At 37.7% G+C, this 25,777-nt stretch overlaps 1 protein-coding gene across 9 annotated transcripts in view; it reads right to left on the bottom strand.

The window, feature by feature from the left end:
* RBMS3 (RNA binding motif single stranded interacting protein 3) overlaps positions 1-25,777 on the bottom strand; it is a 743,532-nt gene that overhangs the window by 395,490 nt on the left and 322,265 nt on the right. For all 9 annotated transcript variants that reach the window (XM_060109330.1, XM_060109331.1, XM_060109327.1 and 6 more), the window contains one exon: positions 13,315-13,406. In XM_060109330.1, the coding sequence (XP_059965313.1) occupies positions 13,315-13,406 (92 nt within the window). The remainder of the gene's footprint in view (positions 1-13,314; positions 13,407-25,777) is intronic.

Below are 25,777 nucleotides of genomic sequence, written 5' to 3'. Positions count from 1 at the left end.
GGGCACACACAAAGTACTGTGTGCATCGGGACCCAGAGGAAGGAGCAGTGACCCCATAGGAGACTGAACCAGACCTACCTGCTAGTGTTGCAGGGTTTCCTGCAGAGGCGGGGGGTGGCTGTGTCTCACCATTAAGACAAGGACATTGGCAGCAGAAGCTCTGGGAAGTACTCCTTGGCGTGAGCCCTCCCAGAGTCCACCATTAGCACCACCAAAGAGCCCAGGTAGGCTCCAATGTTGGGTAGCCTCAGGCCAAACAACCAATAGGGAGGAAACCCAGCCCCACACATCAGCAGACAAGCAGATTAAAGTTTTACTGCGCTCTCCCCACCAGAGCAACAGCCAGCTCTACCCACCACCAGTCCCTCCCATCAGGAAACTTTCACAAGCCTCTTAGAAAACCTCATCCACCAGAGGGCAGACAGCAAAAGCAAGAAGAACTACAATCCTGCAGCCTGTGGCAAAAAAACCACATTCACAGAAAGACAGACAAGATGAAAAGGCAGAGGTCAACGTAACAGATGAAGGAACAAGATAAAACCCCAGAAAAACAACTAAATGAAGTGGAGATAGGTAACCTTCCAGAAAAAGAATTCAGAATAATGATAGTGAAGATGATCCAGGACCTCAGAAATACAATGGAGGCAAAGATTGAGAAGATGCAAAGAATGTTTAACAAAGACCTAGAAGAATTAAAGAACAAGTAAACAGAGATGAACAATAAAATAACTGAAATGAAAAATACACTAGAAGGAATCAATAGCAGAATCACTGAGGCAGAAGAATGGATAAGTGACCTGGAAGACAGAATGATGGAATTCATTGCCATGGAACAGAATAAAGGAAAAAGAATGAAAAGAAAGGAAGACAGCCTAAGACACCTCTGGGACAACATTAAACACAACAACATTTGCATTACAGGGGTCCCAAAAGGAGAAGAGGGAGAGAAAGGACCTGAGAAAATATTTGATGAGATTATAGTTGAAAACTTCCCTAACATGATAAAGGAAATAGCCACCTAAGTCCAGGAAGCGCTGAGAGTCCCATACAAGATAAACCAAAGGAGAAACACACCAAGACACATAGTAATCAAATTGGCAAAAATTAAAGAAGAAGAAAAATTACTGTGGTATGATATATTTAAAGTGATGAAAGGCAAGAACCTACAACCAAGATTACTCTACCTGGCAAGGATCTCATTCAGATTTGATGCAGAAATCAAAAGCTTTACAGACAAGCAAGAGCTAAGGGAATTCAGCACCCACAAACCAGCTCTACAATAAATGCTAAAGGAACTTCTCTAAGTGGAAAACACAAGAGAAGAAAAGGACCTACAAAAACAAACCCAAAACAATTAAGAAAATGGACATAGGAACATACATATCGATAAGTACCTTAAACGTTAATGGATTAAATGCTCCAACCAAAAGACACAGGCTTGCTGAATGGATACAAAAATAAGACCCATACATACGCTGTCTACAAGAGACCCAATTCAGACCTACGGACACATACAGACTGAAAGTGAGGAGATAGAAAAAGATATTCCATGCAAATGGAAATCAAAAGAAAGCTGGAGTAGCAATACTCATATCAGATAAAATAGACTTTAAAATAAAGAATGTTACAAGAGACAAGGAAGGACACTAAATAATGATCAAGGGATCAATCTGAGAAGAAGATATAACAAGTGTAAATATTTATGCACCCAACATAGGAGCACCTCAATTCATAAGGCAACTGCTAACAGCTATAAAAGAGGAAATTGACAGTAACACAATAATAGTGGGGGACTTTAACACCTCACTTACACCAGTGGACAGATCACCCGGACAGAAAATTAATAAGGAAACACAAGCTTTAAATGACACAGTAGGCCAGATAGATTTAATTGATAGTTATAGAACATTCCATCCAAAAACAGCATATTACACTTTCTTCTCAAATGCACACGGAACATTCTCCAGGATAGATCACATCTTGGGTCACAAATGAAATCATATCAAGCATCTTTTCTGACCACGATGCTATGAGATTAGAAATCAATTACAGGGGAAAAAAAGTAAAAAAAACCCAAACACATGGAGGCTAAACAATACGTTACAAAATAACCAAGAAATCACTGAAGAAATCAAAGAGGAAATCAAAAAATACCTAGACACAAGTGACAATGAAAACACGATGATCCAAAACCTATGGGATGCAGCAAAAGCAGTTCTAAGAGGGAAGTTTATAGCAATACAATCCTACCTCAAGAAACAACAAACACCTCAAATAAACCATCTAACCTTACACCTAAAGGAACTAGAGAAATAAGAACAAACAAAACACAAAGTTAGTAGAAGGAAGGAAATAATAAAGATCAGAGCAGAAATAAATGAAATAGAAACAGAAAACAATAGCAAAGATCAATAAAACTAAAAGCTGATTCTTCGAGAAGATAAACAAAATTGATAAACAATTAGCCAGACTCATCAAGAAAAAGAGGGAGAGGACTCAAATCAATAAAATTAGAAATGAAAAAGGAGAAGTTACAACAGACACCACAGAAATACAAAGCATCCTAAGACACTACTACAAGCAAATCTATTCCAATAAAATGGATGACCTGGAAGAAATGGACAAGTTCTTATAAAGGTATAACCTTCCAAGACTGAACCAGGAAGAAACAGAAAATATGAACAGACCAATCACAAGTAATGAAATTGAAACTGTGATTAAAAATCTTTCAACAAACAGAAGTCCAGGACCAGATGGCTTCACAGGTGAATTCTATCAAACATTTAGAGAAGAATTAACACCATCTTTCTCAAACTCTTCCAAAAAATTGCAGAGGAAGGACCACTACCAAACTCCTTCAATGAGGCTACCATCACCCTGATACCAAAACCAGACAAAGATACTACAAAAACAGAAATTTACAGACCAATATCACTCATGAATATAAATGTAAAAATCCTCAACAAAATACTAGCAAACAGAATTCAACAACACACTAAAAGGGTCATACACCATGATCAAGTGGGATTTATCCCAAGGATGGAAGGATTCTTCAATATACCCAAATCCATCAATGTGATACACCATATTAACAAATTGAAGAAGAAAAAACATATGATCATCTCAATAGATGCAGAAAAAGCTTTTGACAAAATTCAACACCCATTTATTTTAAAAACTCTCCAGAAAGTGGGCATAGAGGGAACCTACCTCAAAAAAATAAATGCCATATATGACAAATGCACAGCAAACATCATTCTCATTGGTGAAAAACTGAAAGCATTTCCTCTAAGATCAGGAACAAGACAAGGACGTCCAATCTCACCACTATTACTCAATATAGTTTTGGAAGTCCTAGCCATGGCAATCAGAGAAGAAAAAGAAATAAAAGGAATTCAAAATGGAAAAGAAGAAGTAAAACCGTCACTGTTTGCAGATGACATGATACTATACATGGAGAATTGTAAAGATGCCACCAGAAAACTACTAGAACTAATCAATGAATTTGGTAAAGTTGAAGGATACAAAATGAATGCACAGAAATCTCTTGCATTCCTATACAGTAATGATGAAAAATCTGAAAGAGAAATTAAGGAAACGCTCCCATTTACCATTGCAACAAACATAATAAAATACCTAGGAATACACCTACCTAGGGAGACAAAAGGCCTGTAGGCAGGTAACTATAAGACACTGAAGAAAGAATTTAAAGATGATACAAACAGATGGAGAGATATACCATGTTCCTGGTTTTGAAGAATCAACATTGTGAAAATGACTCTACTACCCAAAGCAATCTACAGAGTCAATGCAATCCCTATCAAACTACCAATGGCATTTTTTACAGAACTAGAACAAAAACCCTTAAAATTGGTATGGAGACACAAAAGACCCTGAATAGCCAAAGCAATCTTGAGGGGAAAAAATGGAGCTGGAGGAATCAGAGTCTCTGACTTCAGACTATACTACAAAGCTACAGTAATCAAGATGATATGGTACTGGCACAAAAACAGAAATACAGATAAATGGAACAGTATAGAAAGCCCAGAGATAAACCCACACACCTATGGTCAACTAATCTATAACAAAGAAGGCAAGGATACACAATGGAGAAAAGACAGTTTCTTCAGTAAGTGGTGCTAGGAAAACTGGACAGCTACATGTAAAAGAATGAAATTAGAACACTAACATTCCCTAACACCATATACAAAAATAAACTCAAAATGGATTAGAGACCTGAATGTAAGACCAGACACTATAAAACTCTTAGAGGAAAACATAGGAAGAACACTCTTTCACATAAATCACAGCAAGATCTTTTTTGATCCACCTCCTAGAGTAAAGGAAATAAAAACAAAAATAAACAAATGGGACCTAATGGAACTTCAACGCTTTTGCACAGCAAAGGAAACTACAAACTAGATGAAAAGACAACCCTGAGAATGGGAGAAAATATTTGCAAACAAATCAACGGTCAAAGGGTTAATCCCCAAATATATAAACAGCTCACGCAGCTCAATAATAAAAAAAACAAACAACCCAAAAATGGGCAGAAGACCTAAACAGACATTTCTCCAAAGAAGACATACAGATGGCCAAGAAGCACATGAAAAGCTGCTCAACATCACTAATTATTAGAGAAATGCAAATCAAAACTACAATGAGGTACCACCTCACACCAGTTAGAATGGGCATCATCAAAAAAATCTACAAACAACAAATGCTAGAGAGGGTGTGGAGAAAAGGGAACCTTCTTGCACTGTTGGTAGGAATGTAAATTGATACAGCTGCTATGGAGAACAGTATAGAGGTTCCTTAAAAAACTAAAAATAGAATTACCATATGACCCAGCAATCCCACTACTGGGCATATACCCTGAGAAAACCATAATTCAAAAAGACACATGCACCCCAATGTTCATTGCAGCACTATTTACAATAGCCAGGACATGGAAGCAACCTAAATGTCCACTGACAGATGAATGGTTAAAGATATGGTACATATATATAATGGAATATTACTCAGCCATAAAAAGGAACGAAACTGATTCTTTTGTAGAGACGTGGATGGATCTAGAGACCGACATACAGAGTGAAGTAAGTCAGAAAGAGAAAACAAATATCATATATTAACACATATATGTGGAACATAGAAAAATGGTACAGATGAAATGGTTTGCAGGGCAGAAAGTGAGGCACAGATGCAGAGAACAAACGTATGGACCCCAAAGGGGGAAAGTGGCAGGGGTGGTGGTGGTGTGATGAATTGGGTGTTTGGGATTGACATATATACACTAATATGTATAAAATGGTTAACTAATAAGAACCTGCTGTACAAAAAAATAAATAAAATAAAATTCATAAAAAAAGAAAGAATGATGGAGACCTCCCCAAATCTGAGGACAGATTTGGATACTCAAGTTCATGAAGCTCATAGGTCACCAAATGAACTTAACTTGAAAGATCTTCTCTAAGACCATTATAATGAAACAGTCAAAAATCAAAGACAAAGAGAACCTTAAAAGCAGAAAGAAAAAAGAATCTTGTAATTTACAGGGTAACCCTGATAAGGCTATCGGCAAATTTCTCAGTAGGAATCTCACAGGCCAGGAGAGAGAAGGAAAATATATTCAAAGTAGTAAAAGAAATAAAAACCTGCCAGTCAAGAATACTCTATACTGGCAAAGTTGTCTTTTGGAAATGAAAGAGAGATAAAGATTTCCTCGCAAAATAAAGCTGAGGGAGTTCACCACTACTAGACTTGTCTTTCAATAAATGCACAAAGGGGTTCTTCAAGCTGAAATGAAAGTAGCATGAAAACATATGAATATATACACTACACTGGTAAAAATAAGCATATAGTCAAATTTAGAATAATACTATAATATGGTGGTGTGTTAACCACTTCACTCTAGTATAAAAGTTAAAGAACAAAGGTATTAAAAACATCTATATCTATAGTAATTTGTTAACGAATACACCATATAAAAAGAGGTAAATTGTGACATCAAAAATATAAAAGGAAGGGAGAAAAAGGTTTTGTGTGCGAGTGAGGTTAAGTTGTTATCAGGATAAAGTAGACTATTATAAGATAGTTTATGTAAGCTTCAAAGCAAAGCAAAACCTAGTAGATATACAAAAGATAAAGAAAAGGGAATCAAAACATACCACTAGAGGTAATCATCAATTCATCAACAAGAGAAGAAGAAAGGAACAAGGGCACTACAAAACAGCTAGAACAATTAATAAGATGACAGTAAGTCCTTACCTATCAACAATTACTATAAATGTACGTGGTTTAAATTCTCTAATCAAAGGGCATAGAGTGGCTGGATGGATTAAAAGACCTAGCTAACTGCTGCCTACAAGAGATTCATTTCAATTTTAAGGACACACATACTCTCAAAGTGCAGGGATGGAAAAATATATTTGATGCAAGTGAAATCAAAAGAGAATAGGAATATCTATACTTATGCCAGACAAAGTAAACTTTAAGTCAAAAATAGTAAGAGGAGACAAAGAAGGTCATTGTACAATGATAAATAGGGGTCAATTCATCAAGTATATGTAACAATCATGAATATATATGCATTGACATCAAAGCACCAGCATTATATTAAGCAAATCCTAATTTCTGAAGGGAGAAATAGGTACAATACCATAATAGTAGGGGACTGTATTATCCCACTTTCAAAACAAATAGATCATCCAGACAGAAAATCAATAAGGAAACAGTGACTTAAAGTATACCTTAGTCCAAATGGACCTAACAGACAAATATAGAACAAATATATTCCATCTGACAGTAGCAGAATACACATTCTTCTCGAGCACACAAGAAACATTCTCTAAGATACGTCAGATAAATAAATAAATCTAAGCATATTTAAGAAAACTGAAATCATACCAAGTATATTTTTCAACTACAGTGTTATGAAACTAGAATTCAGTAATGGAAGGAAAACTGAAAAATTCACAAATATGTGGAAATTAAACAACATACTCCTGAAAACTCAATGGGTCAAAGAAGAAATCAAAAGTAGAATAAAAAAATATATCTTGAAAAAAAGCGGAAGAGAAACACAGTAGGCCAAAACTCAATGGATGCAAAAAAGCAGTTCTAAGAGAAGTTTATAGCAATAATAACAAAATACACATCCTTTCATGGCAAACTCTAAACAAATTAGGTATAGGAGGACCATACTTCAACATAATAAAGGTCATATATGACAAGCCCACTGCTAACATCATACTCAATGATAAAGGTTCAAAGTTTTTCCTTTAAGATCAGGAAGAAGGCACAGGTGGGCACACTCACCATTATTCTTGAACACAGTGCTAGAAGTCCTAGACAGAGCAATTAGGCAAGAAAAAGAAAAGGCATCCAAACTGGAAAGGAATGAGTAAAATTGTCTTTGTTTACAGATGATATGATGTTATATACAGAAATCCCTAAGACTCCACTAAAAAACTGTTTGAACTAATAAATGACTTCAGTTAAGTTGCAGAATACAAAATGAACATACAGAAATCAGTTGTTTTTCTATACACTAACAAGAAAATAGCTGAAAAAGAAATAAGGAAAACAATCCCATTCACATTAGCATCAAAAAGAATGCAATACTTAGGAATAAACAAAATGTATTGATTGACTTTTCCACCCACTCACAGGAAGCAACATCTTCCATGGTTACTAAAATTTCCCTTGAACAATGCCTCTCTCCTTCGTACGTGAAAGCCTTTGAGAAATTTCCTTGTTTGGCTGGTTTACCAGCAGGCCCCACCAATGTAGTGACCCCTGGACACCAAATAGCCTTCTTACTCTCATATACCTGGAAATGATAAAAGCCAAGCAATAAAACCAGAGTAAAAGCAATATTAATATTGTCATAGGCCGAAAGAATCTGGCTGAGGAAGCCTAGTATGTGCCTCTACATTCAGAAGAGTAGCTTTGATAGACAACATCATGAGGCTAGTGGTTGAACTTCAGAAAAAAAGTCTAGAATATTCTATGGAATAGGTCCTTCCTTCATTAGCTAAAATTCTCCTACTGGAATATAACTGTTAGGACTCCACAGAGGTGATGCATTTTTAAAAATTAATTGTATGCATACACATATTTGAACTTACAGAATTTATTTTCCTATGTTCATTGATTTTTTAATGATCTCTTCTGATCTCAAAATAAATGATTTTTTTCCCCAAAAGAACTATTATTAAGGTCATTGATTTATAAAAAAGAATTCCTTTCCTCTGGTACCAATCTGGTTCGCTACAATGGTTGACATGGTATTATTTTATTATCCTAATGGTTGACACAGTATCTTTATATTATTCCCGATGGTCTGAAATCCTCTTGGATACTTGGTCCCTTTGGTGATCATTTAACTTTGATTTCTTCTACATATACCACAGTGGAGTGAACCACCGTTAGTGACTGGAATGGAGGTCTTTGTTGTAGACCTGATAAAGCCTTATCTAAAGGCCCTGAGGAGGGGGTGACTCCTTCCCTGCGGGGGGGGAAAGAGATGTATTCTGTTTTCTCATGCTTGGAATTGACAGAAAGCAAATAAGAAAGAGGCCTGCTAAGCCCAAGGTTACTCAAGGCTTGGCTGGTGATAATTGGTGACTGTAGAGCCATTCCAGAGCCTCCAAATTTACATCCAGAAAAACTCAGTTTCTAAAACTATGCAGCCCTTCAGGGAGGCCACCATGAGACCCTGGGGAATAGTGGGCAAGGAAGACCCATCTGGATGGCAGACATGGGTGATGCAACTGGTTAACCAAGGAACATCCTACACTGACAAACCAAGAATTCTACTCCCGCCCAGTAGAATTTGATATGTATTAGTATCAGCGATTTCTGTTTGTTTTCCATTCTCTCTATTCCCAAGTGGTAGTTTTCCCTTGGATTCATGCTTCCTGTTGTTTCTCTGTCGTTCTATATCGTGGGAGTACAGACAGATAACTTGTTTTTTAAAGCTATGAGTTGCTAAGCCAAGAGGAGCAGCTGAGTCTGGGTCTGTTGGAGATGATGTCATCCCCAGATGTGATTACAAGGTGAGGCTTTGAGGGGGGCTCCCTTCAGGAAAGAATGAATGCATGTCACCCAAAATGTATAAATGGGAAGAACGGGTTTGTGTATGTTGGAGAGCCAGGGAGATAAATGACTCTTAATTTTCTCTACTATAGGCCAAGAAGTTAAATGCTCATCATCCTAGAATCTCTTGCAGCTAAGGGGGAAACCATATGACTCAGTTTTGGCCATTGAGATGTAAACATAAGTTCCTGAGCTAGGATTCTGGAAAAGCTTTTAAAACTTCAGAATCAGCCTTATGATTCTTCAGCCTTTTGCCCTTTTCTTTTTCCTGGCTTAAATGTGGATATAATAAGTGGCACTTTAGAAAAGAACATGTAAATGTATGGATGAAAGCCACATATAAAGAATCACAGAGCAGCCTTGACCCTTGATGGCACCCAAAACATTTACCCTTCATTGCTTATCTACAGCTTTCTTATTAATGAGTAAAATAAACACCTACAAGGTAAGCTATCATTAGTTGGTTTTTCTCAGCTCTTTTCTCTTTATGCTTGAGACATATTCCTTGGCAAATGACTATCTTTTAAATCCCTTAAAATTGGCAAGAGTAGCAACAACCAATATTTTTAATCCAGAGCTGTAGCAATCCCAGGAGATAAATCATATGCTGAAAATCCAGAATAAGAAAGAAGTTTTATTCAATGTTGATCTCCAACACCTAGCACAGTGCCTGGCACTTAGCAAGCAATAAAAATGTTTGTTGATTGATCCTATTGATTGTATTTTTTAGAAAACTTTTAAAATAAAGTAACACTTAAAGCATACATCAGGATTTACAGAAAGTTCAGTAACAAATTTGAATTTAATGCATAACAATATTTATTGAATAATTAACATGTATTGAATTGTAATCTAAACACTATACTAAATTCTTTGTGTTTATTTTTAGTTAATTTTCACAGCAGTCCTATAAACTAAGTATTATTATTGGAGAATTTCAGAGGTATTTAAATAAGCTAGACAAGGTCACACAGCCAGGTGGTATGAGAGCCAGGATTCAAGGCCAAGTATATCTCCCTCCAAACCTATGCTCTTAATCGCTATGTATTAATAAAATATTTTAAATCTGCTCTCCTAAAAGAAACACGCTTTGATCCCTAAAAACCCTTTCTGGCAGAACAGCAAGTACACAGAAAATGTCAGTCTGTGTTAATGGTTATACATTATTAATCAATTACCACTTACTGGATGATTTATTAATTCCTCCTGGTTGACAAATCAGTTGAATTTTTCATATGCACACATTGGAGTAAGTTAGCTAAATAAAGTGATTCACTTGGAGCATTTCATGTTTGCTCCAGGTTGCTACTGGGAACCTCGGTTATTTGTGGCATTTTTGCTTGAAAATCCTGGAGTCATTAAAATCTGGCCCCACAGACTGCATAGTAGGATACTGATAAGGAAAAGGATGCAGGCGGCAATTCAGTAGATACTTAAACAGCAAAAAATATAGTGCAAGTTTCCCACACCTTGCAGACTGCAGGTTTATATGATAATAAACAATTATCACCAGGACAAAGGGAAAAAGGCCATGAAATCCAATAGCGCAGTGAGAAATCTACTAATACAGGTGGTCAAGCTTGTTCCATTTCATTGTCAAAGGGAGGCTATTTACTTGCTTCTGGTAGTTCAATTACAGAGTCATTTACTGCTGAAAGTTTTCCAGTAGGCAGATGTAGATCTACAGCTCTGGGCTTTACATTCAAAATCAGTGAGGAAAAAAGGGAATAAGAATCTCCTCCACAGACAGCATAATTGATAAGGTAGAGATCTGTAAGCAACTCCAGAAATAAAATAAGTGCCTTTAAGCATCCCAGTTGGAATCTCCTTACTGTGTATAGTGGGCATGGGCAAGGGTCAAGATGCTGACTATAACTAATGATTTTTTAGAAGCTCTTTAAAATATTTTCCCTTTGATAGTTTTCTGTCTAGATGAGATGTCAGTGGTTGGTGTGTGTGTGTGTGTGTATGTGAAAAATAAAAAGAGAGGGAGAGAGAGAGAGAGAGAGAGAGAGAGAGAGAGAGAGAGAGAGAGAGAGATTCCTTATGTACCAAAATGCTCAGAAACAGAGGGAAAATATTCACAATGGATCCTCAGTAGTTATAAAATCAAACACAACTTTCTTTTCCTCTTGCACAAGATAAAAGTGGTTTTTATCCAACAAATAACACTATGTGTGTGTGTGTGTGTGTGTGTTCTGAGGACATTTGAAACAGAAGAGATTATACAGACTGTAATCATTATTTCTAAACTGCCACAATCTAGCAATTTCCAAAATTTGGCAGTGTATCCATAGACTAGATCAAAGATATGTCAATAACAAGGGTTTTTCTTGAGCATGTTTTTCATCATTTTCTTGTCAATAGGTTCTGCCTTTCAGTTGAAATTCAATTTATATTTTGCATACACCTAACCACTGTAATTTTATCACTTGTTTGCTGGGCATAAGAAACCACTACTTAAGTGGCCAAGTAACTTGACTCTTGTCAAGTAACCTTTAAACCAAGACATGTATGTAATTCCCTTATTAATTACAAAGATTAACTTCATCAATCTTAGTTCATGACCAAATTCAAAACTTCCAGGCACAATCATGATTAGAAATACACAGCTGAAAGATTTCAAATTCTAATTTATCCCACCTTGAAAAACAATTAAGGTGTCATAAAGGGCAATGAGTCCTCCAAAGTAATCTCTATGGGAAGTGACCCACAACAGAAGGTTAACAGATAGGGGAGGTATCAGCTTGCTAGAAGACAAGTGAAGATGAAGAAAACCAAATATACCACCTCTAGTTATTGGATGCTGAAATTGGAAAATGTCATCAGAGAATTTTAGCCATGATAATAAAATCCAAATGACCAAAAATTTGGCAACTTAGTCAATATAACTCAGCTCTCTGTGGGAATAGTTAAGAGTACGTGTATACATAAATATGGCATAGGGCTTCCCTGGTGGCGCAGTGGTTGAGAGTCCGCCTGCCGATGCAGGGGAAACGGGTTCGTGCCCCGGTCTGGGAAGATCCCACATGCCGCGGAGCGGCTGGGCCCGTGAGCCATGGCCGCTGGGCTTGTGCGTCCGGAGCCTGTGCTCCTCAACGGGAGAGGCCACAACAGTGAGAGGCCCACATACCGGAAAAAAATATATATATATATATGGCATAAAAGCATTAGATCAGGATTTCAAGATCTATTGGCTTTTCTACATAACTTTTGAGAATCCAAAGATCAACACATTCACTGGTAGTAATCAGAAAACTTAAGTTGCATGTGAATAATTAATGGTCCAAAATGACCATTATTTTAAAACAAATATGTACCAAGCATGCCTATGCTATAACAAATTTTTAAAACTTTTTATTTGGAAATAATCATAGATTTACAGGATGATAGTATAGAGAGATCCCCTGTACCCTCCACCCAGTTTCCTCAAAGGTTATATCTTACATAATTTTAGTACAATATCAAAACCAGGAAGCTGACATTGTGTGCACAATATGTGTGCATGTCACTTTTATCATATGTGTAGATTCTTGTAATTACCACTGAAATCAGGATACGAAACTATTATAAATGATTTTATTTGTTTTCTTGAATATAAAAATGCATTATAATTTCAGGTAGAAAGTTCCAAACTACTTGTTTTACAAAACAATCACAGCATATTGAAAATTATTAATATTTAGGAAATTATTATCTAAGAAAACTCTATTTATAAAGGCCAAAGTGAAATTCTAGCAATACAGACAACATACATTTGTGTTAAACTTATTTCCCTGCACAGATTAGACCACCACATCATTCAGCGATTGGCTCTCCGCAGCATGTGAGCGAGTTTTCAACATGTAGTTTATCAAAGACATCTTACTGAGAACTGTACTCCTCCAAAACTGTTTACTGGTGAAAGCCCCAGATACACACATGCGCATACACACACCGCTCTGGTCTGGGGTAAAACAGAGCACTTCACAAGTGCCTTTAAATCACTAATGAGGTTACCATAATAAAGGAGAACAGTAATAAATATACACAAAGAATTAATGAAATAAACTAGCCAGGTTCTTCCAAGCCAGGTCTATTATGGGGTTTCTTATTTTCCCTAACAAGTAAACATAATCTAAATTGTTGCAAACTCCAATTCAATTCAGCTCAGGGCAGTGGAAAAATATATGATCACAAGAGAAAAAAAAATCAGAATTGAAACACCATTCTTACCTTGGCCATTTGTGCCTGCACGCCATTTGCCTTGAGAGATGCTACCGCTTTCTGTGCAGCTGCCGGACTGTCAAAATCTACAAAACCATACCCTGTGAAAACACAAAGACCCTGGTTAGTACTCACAAATAGCTGCATCTCTGTCACACCAATAGAATGTGTGTTTGTGGTCACACTTGCACTCATGACCCTGTTTGAACCATAGACCTCAATCTATGGCCCTTAATATGTCAGGAAAGATACCACAATATCATTCAACATAAAATAGTAACTCGCTTATTTTCTAGAGGTTGCTTTTGAGATTGGCTATGTAATCAGCAAGCTGATTTAGACTAATTTGGTGAGTAAGGTAATATATTATTTAACCATGTTCTTCTTTCTTCAGTGGATTTGCTGCAAGAATGAGGAACACAAAATGCTGAAAAATACAGAAAAGTTTATCTTGAAAGTTAATTTTCTAAACCTCAAAAAAACTGATGGTAATAAAAGCCATGATAGAACCAGCATGAAGTTAGTATAAGCAACCTCAACAGTTTCTGGTATTCAGTAGGCATTCAATAAATGCATGTTGACTACATGAATGAATGAAGGTTGTGAATGAGTCCAGGGAGGTTCGAAACCAGTTGCAGTTGATTTCCAAGCTTGTGTTAAGTCATTACAGACCTCGTCTCTCTCAAACATAACATCCTAAATAAACAATTTGACTGTTAAGGAACCTGTGATAAGGAGTGAGTAAATAGAGAAATATTCAAGCGTCTTTTAAAAATAAGAAACAGGGCTTCCCTGGTGGCGCAGTGGTTGGGGGTCCGCCTGCCGATGCGGGGGACACGGGTTCGTGCCCCGGTCCAGGAGGATCCCGCGTGCCGCGGAGCGGCTGGGCCCGTGAGCCATGGCCGCTGGGCCTGCGCGTCCGGAGCCTGTGCTCCGCGACGGGAGAGGCCACAACAGTGAGAGGCCCGTGTACTGAAAAAAATAAATAAATAAATAAAAAATAAAATAAGAAACAAAGACCCATGTCACTTATTTGTTACTTAAGTATAATCTGAAAAGGGTACAAGAGTTGCCTATACTGTTCTCTGATTGTGTGCCTGTGTGTGTGTGTGTGTGTGTGTGTACAGAATGAGGCCAAAGAAACAGCCAGTAAAACAGAATAAATGAAAAGGGGATTTTGCATACCCATAAAATAGCTGATATTAGTTCAGGGCTTAGCCTAACAGTAATTTCAGCTGCCAAGAATATTTCAAAGTAAAAATGCTCAAGAATGAGTGTTTGGCACTCAATGCCCACCATACGTATCCTGCTCCTCTCCTCAGCTGTCAGGCAGGGATTTGCTCTGTATTCCAGTATTTTTCTCATTTAGAAGTTTTGAGGGGAACTGCTAAGGCAAACCTACTAACCATGCACTGTGACCATGCCCCACCCCTACTAAAATAACGAAAAAGTGAAAGGGAATTCAATTACCAAGTTGTTTCTTGTAATTAACTTTTTAATTTTCTCCCCTTGAATCTCTTCTTCTTTTTCTCCCTCCCAGCATGTTAACCTAAAATGAACTTGTTACACATCAGTGTACCATCAAATGCTCTTGAAAAGCTGGGCAGAGAAGCTGGGAAGTTTGTATTTCAAATCCAAAAGGAAGCCTGCTCTGTCAGTATTGCTAATTCCTTTCTTCCCACAAAATTCAAACTATGTGACTAATATGAGTATTACCACCTGCTAAGATGAGTAAGATGAGGGAAAAGGCAGAAAGAAAAAGAGGAAAAAGAACAAAATAAGTCAAGAAGTAGAGTTAGAGGGAGAGGAAGATAAAACTAAAATGAAGACTTTATCTCCTATGTTCCAGCAACTGCCCTGAGTGGGTGATGTGTTGACACCTGATGAAATGATAATAATACATGTACTACTGTCCTCATGCCTGTTCATGTATATACATAGAGAAAACGAAGCTTAAGCCAGGTGACAAGACTGGTCCCAAATCACAAGCTGCTTAATCAGTAGAGCCAGGATGTGAAGAAAAGTCCACACAGGCCCTTTCCAAATATAATGTACTATGAACTGCTTTATAATCTTACTTTGTAAACTATTTCTAGAAGCCCCTAAAACCCACCAGAGAGAGGACACAATTCTTGAAAATCCCTTAGACTCTGAGGTTAGCACATGAAATAAAACAATCCCATAAAAGAATTCAACCCAGCTCATTCAGTCAGTACCCTTATTCATGGAGTGGTTGAGTTCTCAGCAGAACGGGCTACATGAGGTTTGACAAGGAACTCCTCCCACCTCATGCTTTGGTCAGTCTTCCTCATCTGTTTGCAGGCTCATTCTTTCATTCAATAAGGAAATTCTATGTCAGGCATTTTGCCAGGTACAGGGTATAGAGTAGTGAAAACAAACAAACAAAAAAACCCAGTTCTCACCCTTACGCAGCTTATAGTTGAGTTGGGAGATGGACATAAAACAAATAACCATAAAAATGAGTCTATAATTACAAATTGGTATGCCTTCTCTGAAAGTAAATGAGATCATATACCACAGAATCTGATGACTGATTGTTCATTATTGAAAGTTTTAAGGAAGCAGTGGTATGGGATGACCTGCATTTCTTAAAATATCACTCTAGCTGGCTTGTCTTAAAGATGGTACATTTCTTAAAATATCACTCTAGCTGGCTTGTCTTAAAGATGGTATTGGTTTTGGGGGAGGCAGGTAGCAAGAGTGGAACCAGGGAGATACCTTAGGGGTTATTACAGCAATCTGGACAAATGACAGCTGGCCATGAAATGGACAGGATGCAATGGATGGTCTGAGTTACATTCTGGAGGCAGAATTAACAGGACCCAGTGATGGATGGACTGGGTGGGAGTAGGGGAGATACAGGTGACAAGGATTACTACTGCTTTTTTTTTTTTTTTTTTTTGCGGTACGCAGGCCTCTCACTACTGTGGCCTCTCCCGTTGAGGAGCACAGGCTCCGACGCACAGGCTCAACGACCATGGCCCACGGGTGCAGCCTCTCCGTGGCATGTGGGATCTTCCCGGACCGGGGCACGAACCCGTGTCCCCTGCATCGGCAGGCGGATTCTCAACCAGTGTGCCACCAGGGAAGCCCCTACTACTGCTTTTTCAGCATAAGCCAATGGGTGGGTGGAGATGTGGTCTATAGAAATGGGGAGCTGGGAGGAGGAACAAACAGGGGAGAAGGAAAATTAAAATATTGGTTTGAGGCATGGTGAGCCACAAATGCCTGTGAGACATCTAAGTAAAAATGTCAAATAGCAGCTGGATATATTAGGCCGGTGCTCAGAAAAGGGAATAAGATTGGAAATGTAAACTAGGAGATCGACAGCATGATTTACAGAAACAGAAAAAGACAAAAGTGCCTGGTGTAAGTAGAAGCAAAGAGTCCAGGGTTGGAGCCTGAACTTCACCACTGAAGTGTCAGATAGGAAAATGAGATTGCAAAGGAGGCTGAAGGAGAATCCGCGGGAAAGAAGGAAATACAAAGGGAATAAGATGTCTCATAGCCAAGGTAAGAAAGCTTCCCAAGCAGGAGAGAGAGCCTGACAGTGTCCAATGCCATTGAGTGAGAGCAAGATGGGAGCTTGAGAGACCCAATGTTTTAGGAGCGTGGACTTCTTTATTTAACTAGAGTTGATTTATAATATTGTGTTAGTTTCAGGTGTACAGCTTCAGATTCTTTTCCATTATAGGCCATTACAAGACACTGTAATGTATATTTCCCTGTGCTATAGATAGGTCTTTGCTGTTTATTTTATATACAGTAGTGATTATCATGGACTTCTTTTCATGCTTGGCTACAGGCCAGTGGAGGCGACTGAAGTCTGCTTGAGTAGTTGAAGAGCAAGACTAAGACAGGGAGGTAAAGAGAGTGTTTACAGTCTTCTTTGTCATTATGCTGCTGGGAAGGAGAATTAATAGCCAGCTTTAGCTCAAGGGGGATATGAGGTCAAAGGAGCTATTTGTGTTTGTTGGTTGTAAGATAGGAGATGCTATGGTTTTCAACCTTAGCTGCATGCTAGATGCACTTTGGGAGCTAAAAGAATGACCAATGCTCATTTCTTGCCCCCAGGAAAATGAAATCAGTGTCTTTGGGAATGTGGCCAAGGTGTTTGCACACATACGTGTGTGTCTATTCCCCGGCTGGTTTCAGTGTGAAGCCAGGGTACAGTACTGCTGAATATTCATTCAAGTTATTCAACAAATATTTATTTGTTGCCCCTACTACGAGATAGATACTGTTCTTGGCACTTTTGAATGTTGATAAGAAAGATCAAGCAGAAGTCAAGTGATTAAAGCTTCAGGCAGATAAGGGGATAATTTATAGGGCAATGTTCCTGAGAAGGTGGAAGTGTGAGGGGTTCTAGAACATGAATGAAGTGCTGTCCTTTGCTAAAAGAGGGACTTTGCCCTTTGCCCATTGTAACTGGAAGGAAGAAAAAAAAGAGCAGTCTCGACTACCAGGTGTTATTTCTTTGTATATCTTTGTTTCTGGGACATAGCCTGAGCTTAATAAACATTTGTTGAAATTAATTGAAACCATGTTTAAAAGATGCTAAGTTACTTCATGGGACTACAGAGGAGATTAACTAATAAAAATGTCTGTTAATACATTTTGACTCTAAAGAACAATATAAATGCTAAGCAACCACGGTTCTGGCTTAGCCACGTTGCCACCCAGTGATGCCACCAAGGATTTCATGACTCTCGGCCTCTATCACAGTGTGGCTTCCTCCATTTTTTCCACTACACACATCACACAGGATATTACAAAATCAAGATGCTGTTCTCCAGGGCTGAACTCCAATCCAAACAGAAGAAATCCTTGTGAGGGCAGGAGACACCCTGAGCCTTGCCTGAATTGGAGAAGTTATGGGTGAACTTCAAGAAGAGTGTCTTTCCAAAGAGCCATCATGCCAGCAAGGAGAGTATACACAATATCTAAGTACAAAATATCTAAGTACAAAATACCTAAGTACAAAATATCTCCTCTCCTGAAGGCTCCTGGGAAGCAAAGTTATAAATAAAGAATCAACGTTTCACTGAGTTCTGTGTTTTTCATACAAACTTTCACCAATTAAAATGAACAAGCAGAGGTAAAATGTCTCAAGCACCGCCCCCCCCCCAAAAAAAACACCACAATTCTGGATAAACATTGTATTCTTGACTTTTATGTGACAGCATATACTACATAGCAATCAGAAAGGAACAAAATTAAATATGAAGCTACCCCTAGAGAATAATGATGCCTTTACGAAGGAATAAAGCAACTCCAATTTGGTTTCAATTTGCTTTCCTTAACTACAAATCATCAAGCCTGGGAAGAGAAACCTCTGTACCTACAGCTGGTGAGAGGCAGGGTAGGGAGATTAGTTCAGCTCCAGCTAATAATGCTTTATGGTAACTGCTAAAATCCTCCATAAAATGGGACCCATTGGAAACACCAGCCTGAGTGACTGAAAGGCCATTGGTCTGCCTCAATTACATAATTAAGTTTGGCAGCAGGTTCAAATGAATGAAAACTGAATGTCACTGTTTTCTCCACACACCCCTGCCCTTGTTTTCCTTCCTTGTCAGGGGGATAAGGCCAGCAGTTCTGCAATTAGCGGGAAGCAGAGAGCAGCAAGAAAGAGCCATCTCCATGCTAATTAGGTCATTCGCCAAATGCACTCACTCCATTGGCAGAGCTAATCAATACTTTCCTGAGATGCTTTAAACTTGGTGCGTTAATTTAAAGTTTTGTTATTTTTATTGCACTACAAGCCTGGTGACTTTATAAAAAGAAGAAAAAATATATATATATTAAGAAATTATGACAGAGTTCTACAAACAATGGTACCGCCAGAGCGTTTTTTGTTTTCTTCAGTGTTATCTGTAGGCAGCTTCTCTGTGACCTTTGCCATTCAGCTGGACCCCTGTGTGACAATTCATTTGAATTTTGTTAAAAGTCTCTTTATCATCTTTTTTTACATTTAATTTTTATTTTACATTGGAGTATAGTTGATTTATAATGTTGTGTTAGTTTCAGGTGTATAGCAAAGTGATTCAGTTATACATATATGTATACCCATTTTCTTTCAGATTCTTTTCCCATATAGGTTATTACAGAATATTGAGTAGAGTTCCCCGTGCTATACAGTAAGTCCTTGTTGGTTATCTACTTTATATATATTAGTGTGTGTAGGTTAATCCCAAATGCCTAATTTATCCCTCCCCCACATTTCCCCTTTGGTATCATCTTTATCATCTTTAACAGTTAAGTTTATACTTCTGTGTTGCAACTGGATCCTTAAATTCTCTATGTAAACTGCTTACATATTTACCAACTTTGGATGGTTCTTTATGTGAGGGAAATGATACAAACCAGAATTCCTGGTTCAGATGTGTGGTGGCATGAGCTGAGTGAGACTCGCTCTCAGAGTGTAATCTCACACGACATTTCATATTTCTGCAGAATGACTGTCATAAAAGCCCACTTGAAACACAGATGGCTTGATGTTAACACCCAACTTCTTTCAAAGACGATCCAGATGTGAGTCAAATACGATTTTTAAACAGAAGTGAACACTTTGTCTAGGAATCACAGGTTCCACTGAAGTTCCACTCAAATTTAACAGCTGAAGATGTTTAAGAATCGCCCTTCCATAAATCCCCCCTCTTTCTACTTAGGCTTAAGAATATTCTGCGGCTGTCATCTGAGCTCAGAGCATGGACAGAAGGTGGCCTGCAGGAAGGAAAGAGTGATTTGCAGCCTTCCTGGAAGTCTGCTGGACTCAAGGCTGCCTCCAGGCATCTGTATTTCGATTTTTTTGTACATCCCTAAACTGTTGAATGACTGCCAAATGTCTGCTCTTATTATTGGATTTCCTAGTTCTCTGCATTATGTTGATCAAAGGAGGTAGTTGAAGGACAGCACTGATAAATTCTTTGCTACATGTATGCTTGTAAAACCAAACTAACAAGGAAACCCAATCATTTCTTCAGTATTCCCTTTCGCACTGATGTCCTGTGACTGACCATTACAATGAAGCAAGAATGCTACAATGCAATAGCCCTACAGCCTAACTTACATGGGTGGAAAAAAAAAAAAAAAGGCAAAAGACAAATCCTGCTAGAATGCAGAGGCCAAAGACAAGAGTGCTCATTTCGAGGAAAAGAATCCAAACCATTAAAATCTGAAATTACCTCCACTTTGAAGCATCTTTGGAAAAAGGATGGAACTGTTTTATACAGAAAAGAACAGTGTCTGTACTTATGCAGAGGGCTGCAGCCTTCAGACACTTAGCAAACGGAGGCAAATAAGGTGGGTAACAGGGTCCACCATACAGGAAACAGATTGCTTCATTCCCTTCCCCTGACTTCTGAGCTTAATTACCTAAACATTCTGATATTCTAGTGCCAGGAACACTAAAATAAGACATCAGTTTTGGGAACAGAATTGACCTGCTATATGGGACACTTTTGAACCATGATGTGACTTTCCTAATATTATTATTTAATCTTAATTTTTTTTATTTTTAAATTTTTATTATTTTTAAATTGAAATATAGTTGATTTACAATGTTATGTTAGTCTCAGGTGTACAACAAAGTAATTCAGAATATATATATATACCTTTATAATTTATTACAGAATACTGAATATAGTTCCCTGTGCTATACAATAGGTCCTTGTTGTTTACCTATTTTATATATAGTAGTTTGTATCTGTTAATCCCAAACTCCTAATTTATCCCTCCTCCATCCCTTTCTCCTTTGGTAACTATAAGTTTGTTTTCTATGTCTGTGAGTCTGTTTCTCTTTTGTAAATAAGTTCATTTGTATCATTTTTTTAGATTCCACATATAAGTGATATCATATGACATTTGTCTTTCTCTTTCTTCACTTAGTATGATCATCTCTAGGTCCATCCATGTTGCTGTCAATGGCATTATTTCATTCTTTTTTATGGCTGAGTAATAGTCCATTGTATAAAGACGATGTGGTATATATTACTATCACTTAATTTACTAAACATCTACTATGTGCAAAGAAGATAGTGTGTTCAGTGCTGCAGGGAAAACCAAGATACTCTGACATGGCCCTTCCTGTCAGGGAGTTCATGGTCTAGTAGGATAGATAAAGACATTTAAATATAGTGGAAGGTCCTCTTATGCATGGGGTTACGTCAGTGAGCATATGCAAAATGGCATGTTTTCACTGAGTATAATATGCATGGCTTTGTGTGCACAGCTCTGCTCATCAGAGCTGAATACCTGAGTCAGGTCCCTTCTCATTGAGCAGCATGATGGTAAAACTATCCACATTCTACATTTATGTGTGCATTAGTCAATGTTTCTGTTTTCCTGTTTTTGTGCATAATAGAAACACATTAAGTTAAATACAAAATATAGGGAGGAATTAGTATCACATAAAAGATGAAAAGAAAGTGCTAGTGTTCTAAGATAGCAAATATTTCTTCCAGGTGGGGGCAAACTCAGTACACTTTGAGAGCAAACGACAAAAGTGAGGACTAGGGAAAAGAAATTAGGTCCCAAGTGGCATTTCCCTACAGAATAAGACAATTACAAAAGACACGACGAATTTAGGGAGCAACATACTTAGTGGCATGCCGCTTGAAAATGGGACACTTCTTATTCCAGTTATGGTGCACAGAGAGTCTTATTAAACCAAACACAAATTCAAAACCCAAAACTCACTTCCCTTGTCACCCTATTCAAATGATTTTTAAATGAGAGAAATTGCTTCTTTCTACTGAATAAAGTCAAAATTAGGATCAGGATCATTATTTAATGGGCTTAGAGAGATCATTATGCTTTACTGAGATTAAAGAAACTCACTGATTTGTCAAGGTTTTCGACTAAACCAGCCATGATTTTATTATAATATTGTAGAGATTAAGGGAGCAGTCTGCTTGGCTGTAAATGGACAGATTAACCTCTGTGAATCATCTTGCAAAGTTTTCCTTTCCTTTGTTCAAGGACACATATAAAATATATGTCTCATGTGAACCTTTGTTCCTAAGTGTCTCTGCCATCAACAGCAGTGGGATGTGTAAGTGTATAATGCATTGTGGCCGCAGGAGCAGGCCAGGGTATTGATAAAACAATTCCACTGAGTCTGTAAGTATGATGGAAGCAAGCTGTAACTGAATACTCTAATTACAGCTCTGCAATCCTAGCCCACAGTAGGCAAAACTATGGTTTTATTCCTGGGTGCCCATCTTTCCCCCCCTCTCTTTGCTCTGGCCTTACAGGAAGGTAGAACTGTAAACTATTCCTCCATCAGAAGAGCAGAGTTGATGGCCTCAGTGCGTGAGGATCAATGGAAGAACAATCTCCCCTTCCCCCCCACCCCAAGTACTTTAATCCACGCTCACTCAATGCCTCCAGCCAATGGCCTGGAAAGTTTGTTTGTAGTCTTACACATCCTTCTACAGCAGAGACATCTCCTGCCCTATGGCACATTCACCTTTAGAGGGTGGACACTGTAGTGCAACTAAGTAACCACCCAGAAGGATGCATTAAGCAGCTCACTGCAAGAAGGAAGGAAGAGAAAGTGAATCCTACATACAGGTAACCCTATGAAGAGGCATGCACATGTGTGCCTTCGTTTTTGTCACAGTCTACAATCTAGCTAGTCCCTCCACAGACTTGTCAATCCATCTCTTATTTCTGTACCAAGCCCTGGGTCCCTTAGAACACCATTATTTTCCTGGGAAAGGGTTCCATCCATGATTTCCTACTTCCAAATCTTTGACAAAACTCACTTTGAAACCCTCGGGGAGCTTCTGTCTAATAAGTCATGCATTTCCTAACATATACCCATGTTTTACTGGAAACAGTCTTCAGTCATGTATTTATATGCCAAATTCCAAATATTTAAAATAAATGTCCACAAGTACTGTCTCTGTCACTATAAGTGGTGGCTTTGACATCCTCCTGGACCCTAAATTACTTCTCTCCAACCCACCTGATATACCAAATACAATTCTAGTTTTGTATTAGAATCTAGAAAACAAAGAAACTTAAGTGTACATGTAGGCAATTGAAAATAACACATGCATGTGATTAAAAAGATTAAAAATAAAGTATAAAAATCATGCCAAACAAAACATTATTCAATGAAATGAAATTTCTTTTCTACCTAGACCTTAATGCTCTGGTCCAACTTCCCAAGAAGTTGTCCAATGAATCTGTCTGTGTTCTAACTTGAAAAAACAACTAGAACTAATTCTTGAGCTCTTACTTTTGTATGTATTAGAAGCACTTAGGGATTTATAGAGAAATAAAATAATTTCTGCTATTAAAAATCATGAAATGAAAAACATTTGTAAGATTTTGTAAATGGCTCCACAATTGTCCATTTTCCCCTAAAAATAAATAGGAGTGTTGTTTTTTATTAGTTTTAAAAGTCATACAATTTTATTGGAAATTTCAGTTGATATAGAGAAAAATTAGCCATGGTGCCACCTCCTAAAGCTAAGTAAATTGTTACCTTATTTTTTCCTTTATTTTTAACGAAAATGGTGCCACTTTATACACACATTATTATGTGTTTTTCTTCTCTTAATAACACATGTGGCTACATTTCCTGGTCGATAAATGTGGACCTCTAAAATACCATTAATATCTTATTTTCAGCATCCCAACTGACCAACTCTTTCTTAAAGATTTCTGAGCTCTACATTATGCCTTAGCCAAATGTTTCCTACTTTGCAAAACTGATTTTATTCCAATATTTTGAAAGATTTTTTAAATTAATAAAATAGTAATAGGCAATACTTTCAAAGCCTCCTAGACTTTAGAGAGTGGTTTTTCTTAAGTTTTTTGATTCTTTCAAAGATGTTTCAAAGAAAGACCCTTAGACATTACAAACCAAAGATATCAGAAACCAGTCAAATCAAATTCAAACGATACCCTCCTGAAATATAGGGACTGGAAGCACGTTTTCTTTCTCATTGCAATTAAGTTGGATCTATCTCAAAGGAATTTTGGAAATATGTCAGGATCTTATGAGGCAAAATTACAGCTCTGTGGTTCAGAAAGGATGCCAAGAGTTTGAATAGTCATGCCATTATACTCATGACTGCACATTCATTTATAAGTTGAACGTGTAATCTTTTTCAACAATCAAAGACATGTTTTTCCCAAGGTAATTTGACCATAATTTGTAAATTGGTACAGTAGCTGATTGCACCAACTCTTTTGAGTCCCTCTGATAGCTGGTGATCCATGACTTACAGCTGAGGTCTTTCCTCTTACAGGCAGAGCCTGCTTGAAGAATCCTGGTTGTCTAAAGAAACTAGGATTTCATGATCCTAGAAGATGCGGGTTGAGATGCAATTTAGGGAACAGTGACTAGGATATAAAATGGTCCTAAGTAGGATCAGGACCTGGATCACTAGGGAAGTGGCTCTACAAGCGGGAACCCAGAGTGGCCTCCCATGAGAGGTTTCCTCCATTTATTTATTTATTTATTTTATACAGCAGGTTCTTATTAGTTACCTATATTATACATATTACTGTATATATGTCAATCCCAATCTCCTAATTCATCCCACCACCACCACCCCCTTTCCCCCCTTTGGGTCCATATATTTGTTCTCTTCATCTATGTCCCTATTTCTGCCTTGCAAACCAGTTCATCTGTACCATTTTTCTAGATTCCACATATATGTGCTAATATATGATATTTGTTTGTCACTTTCTGACATACATCACTTTGTATGAGTCTCTAGGTACATGCAGGTCTCTACAAATGACCCAGTTTCGTTCCTTTTTATGGCTGAGTAATATTCCATTATATATATATGTACCACTTCTTCTTTATCCATTCACCAATGGACATTTAGGTTGCTTCCATGACCTGGTTATTGTAAATAGTGCTGCAATGAATGTTCGGGTGCATGTGTCTTTTTGAATTATGCTTTTCTCTGGATATATGCCCAGTAGTGGGACTGCTGGGTCATATGTTAATTCTATTTTTAGTTTTTAAAGGAACCTCCATACTGTTCTCCATAGTGGCTGTATCAATTTACACTGCCACCAACAGTGCAAGAGGGTTCCCTATTCTCCACACCCTCTCCAGCTTTGTTGTTTCTAGATTTTCTGATGATGCCCATTCTAACTGGTGTGAGGTGATACATCATTGTAGTTTTCACTTGGATTTCTCTAATAATTAGTGATGTTGAGCAGCTTTTCATGTGCCTCTTGGCCATCTGTACGTCTTCTTTGGAGAAATGTCTATTTAGGTCTTCTGCCCTTTTTTGATTAGGTTGTTTTTTTAATATTGAGCTGCATGAGCTGTTTATATATTTTGGAGATTAATCCTTTGTCCGTTGATTTGCCTGCAAATATTTTCTCCCATTCTGAGTGTTGTCTTTTCGTCTTGTTTAGAGTTTCCTTTGCTGTGCAAAAGCTATTAAGTTTCATTAGGTCCCATTTGTTT

Source organism: Mesoplodon densirostris, chromosome 10, assembly GCF_025265405.1.
Source record: "Mesoplodon densirostris isolate mMesDen1 chromosome 10, mMesDen1 primary haplotype, whole genome shotgun sequence".
Taxonomy (NCBI): Eukaryota; Metazoa; Chordata; class Mammalia; order Artiodactyla; family Ziphiidae; genus Mesoplodon; species Mesoplodon densirostris.
Note: the sequence above shows the minus strand (reverse complement) of the source record. Positions and strands in the feature narration are given on the sequence as shown.